Genomic DNA, 3,237 nt, shown 5'->3' with positions numbered 1-3,237 from the left:
TTTTTTTATGTCCTCTTCGAGTTGTTTCAGCCGGTTTTGCTGTGCCCGAACTGCTTCTAGAATTTCTGAGCTCTTTTCTTTTTCGGGATTTTGTGGATTTTTGTTTGGGAGTGATGTCTTTGGGCGATTCTGTTTGTTTCCTCCTGGAGTGCGTGGTGATAGAGGGCTGTCCGGTCGTTCTCCGGTGTCAACTTCCTCCTCTTGTTCTGATGCCGCGCGGTCATTGTTGGAGGGGTCGTCCGCCATGGTAGAGGGATGACTTCCAGGTTCCCCGGCAACGGCGCCAATGTTCCGAGGGTTACCTGAAACGTGTAGCTTGGTCGTCTGGCAAGACCCGAGGTGAGGGTGCTGTGACCCGAGCTTGCTGTGCCGAGCGGCTGGTGGTTGTACCTGCAATGACACTCCGATGCTTAAGTTAGCATGGGTCCAAGCAGATATCGAGTAGAATTAGAGTATGAGTTATACCTGGGTGCTCCAGTGTATTTATAGTAGTTGGCTGTGATCTTCCCTGGATAAGATATTCTTATCTTATCTTATCTTTTGGGAGTTTTATCCCTATCTTTGCGGAACCGCCTTTCCTAGGCCTTTTCGGCCTTTAGGTTTTGGGCTTCGTTCCTTTCGATGGGCCTTCTTAGCTTATTTGTCCGAGGTCCGACCTCAGGCGTGGGCCTTGGGACGAGGTCGGACCTTCTATGAACTTCCCGAGCTTGGGGAGCTCGGTCTCTGTATGAACACAAACCACCAACCACAACAACTATCATCCACCCTCAATAATTCACAACCAGCCACAAGCATCACAAGACACTTAGAGAATCTCCAACCTAGAGATATTGATGGAAAAAATGATGAAACAGCAAGAACTTACAAACAAGAACAATGAAGCTTCCATAAGAAACATAGAAAGGCAGATTGGACAGCTTTTCAAGCAAGCCGTGATTGAAAGGCCATCAAGCTCACTCCCAAGTGATACCATTCCAAATCCTAAAGAAGAGTGCAAAGCCGTACAGCTAAGAAGTGGAAGAACCTTGGTGAATGACAAGGAGGCAACCAAGAATCCTATGGAAAGCAACAAAAAGCCAATAGAGAATGAGAAAGCCAGCAACAAAGAAGTGACAGCAAGCAACCAAACTTCAGAAAAGCTTAAAGAGAAGGATGGCCAGCCACAAAACTTAAGGAAAGGGAAGGAAGCAATAGAAGGACCATCTCAAGGACAGAAGCAAGAGGAGAAGACTTTCACACCTCCCTTGCCATATTCTCAAAGGTTTAACAAGGAGACCAACGACCAACACTTCCCTAAATTCCTTGAAATCTTCAAGAAATTGGAGATTAATATCCCTCTGGCTGAGGCATTAGAGCAGATGCCTCTATATGCCAAGTTCTTGAAGGAGCTCATCAATAAAAAGAGAAGTTGGCATGAAAAGGAAACTATATTGCTCACTGAAGAATGCAGTGCATCAATCCAGAAAGGGCTTCCCCCAAAACTTGAGGACCCTGGAAGCTTTTTCCTACCTTGTACCATTGGCAACATAAGCATCAATAAAGCAATGTGTGACTTAGGAGCTAGCATCAATCTAATGCCCTCTTCTCTGATGAAAAGGCTATACATAGAGGAGGTAAAGCGCATACAGATGTCACTAGAGCTAGTGGACAAGACTATGGTGTTTCCCAAAGGTGTGATTGAAAACCTTTTGGTCAAAGTGGATAAGTTTATATTTCCTGCAAACTTTGTGATTCTGGACCTAGATGAGGAAAGAGGTAATTCCATTATACTAGGAAGACCATTCTTAGCTACAGCAAGGGCTATTATAGATGTGGAACAAGAGGAATTGACCTTAAGAGTGCATGATGAAAGCATTACTCTAAATGTCTTTCCAGAAATACAACACTCTGATGAAAAGAAAGAATGCATGGATATCAACAAAGAAGACTTGCAGTGAAAGGAAGAAACCAACAAGATACTCATTAATTCCCTTCCAAAGCAAGAAATAAGCAAAAAAGCAGGACAAAAGGAGAATGAAACTATGCTGAATGATGAAGGAAAACAAGAAGAAAATGAAATGCAGCCCACTGTCAAAGGAGAAGGATCACCAAAAAGGAGGAATAAAAGCAAGAAAATTAATTGGTTTTTGAATAAATCATGAGGTTTAAGCTAAAATTAATTGGTTTTTGAATGATTTATAAACTTTGTGAAAAATTGGTGATACTTTGATTGGTTGTTTTAATTACTTGTAGATGAAGAAAAGAAAAAAACCAAAAAGCGTGGCCTATGAAGCGTAGCCAAAGGAAATAAAAGCGTTGCGCATCAAAGGAGAAAAGCGATAGCACTCTCTTAGTGAGGACAACGCTCTCTATAAGAGCGCTACTCAAGGCCAAGAAAGCAAAGCAAGGAATACTGCACTCTCCTTGTCAACTGAGCGCCACAAGGATCCAAGGAAACAAGAGAAAAAGCATAGCGCTCGGTTAACGTTGTTCACTTTATCGGGGCTGGACACAAGAAAACACAAGGGTAAATGTTTACTAGTGGAGGCCACAAGGTTTGAACCCATGAGCCAAGGGACCAAGAGAAGCGCTCCTTGCAAGGAAAATAAACAAAAATTTCCTGAATTGCATTTACGGGGGGTTTGAACCAAGGAGCTGGAGGAGCGCTGCCTTTGGTGATTCCTCACATTGGACACTGAATTGCTTTCCCAAGAGCTCGAAGCTGGGGACCTCACCAACATAATAAAGAAGATGCGCTCTCTTCATGCACTGAGCGCTATCAAGAGTTGGAAAGGCCAAGGCCCAGGGAGCGCTGCGCTCTATGTGACAACCGAGCGCTATGAAGGCCTGGCGCAAGGAGGGCTTGTCACACACAAAAACTGGAAGGCCTTGGCAAGGAGAGTGCTGCGCTCTCCTTGTCAACCGAGCGCTACCCTGGGAGTGCAACCATGGCCCAAAATTCAATTAAAATTCTATTCTATTTAAATTCAATTCTTCACAAAATTGAAAGGCCCACTCCAAATTATAAAATTCAAAAATAGGAAGTCTATAAATAGAAGTTAGTTTGATTTAGAGGGGGGCTATCTTGATGTTTTTGACAATTTTTACTTTTCATTTTTCATTTCTTGAGCTCATTTTAGATTTTTAGCTTTGGGTTTGGGAATTGGGATCGAGAATTGAATTCTCTTCTTCTCTGTTCTTACTTCTACACTCTTCACTCTTTGTTTTCAATCTTGGATTGAGAATTGAAGGAATTCT

The 3,237-nt window shown here is 42.9% G+C and overlaps 1 protein-coding gene across 1 annotated transcript; it reads left to right on the top strand.

Moving 5' to 3' along the window:
* Positions 1-842: 842 nt before the first annotated feature.
* On the top strand, positions 843-1,937 carry LOC107489474 (uncharacterized). The gene is made up of 2 exons (XM_016110222.1): positions 843-1,346; positions 1,464-1,937. Exons 1-2 carry the CDS (start codon positions 843-845, stop codon positions 1,935-1,937), a joined length of 978 nt encoding a protein of 325 aa, XP_015965708.1.
* The last annotated feature ends 1,300 nt before the right edge of the window (positions 1,938-3,237 follow it).

The sequence above is a fragment of the Arachis duranensis genome, chromosome 5 (assembly GCF_000817695.3).
Source record: "Arachis duranensis cultivar V14167 chromosome 5, aradu.V14167.gnm2.J7QH, whole genome shotgun sequence".
Classification (NCBI taxonomy): Eukaryota; Viridiplantae; Streptophyta; class Magnoliopsida; order Fabales; family Fabaceae; genus Arachis; species Arachis duranensis.
This window is presented reverse-complemented; position numbering and strand designations above follow the sequence as displayed.

What these genes read in the sequence shown, in the direction of transcription:
- LOC107489474 (XM_016110222.1), top strand. Translation starts at nt 843, where the DNA reads ATGATGAAACAGCAAGAACTTACAAACAAGAACAATGAAGCTTCCATA. An exon ending in TTAATATCCCTCTGGCTGAG is followed by an intron (nt 1,347 to 1,463) that starts GCATTAGAGCAG and finishes GCATCAATCCAG; the next exon opens with AAAGGGCTTCCCCCAAAACT.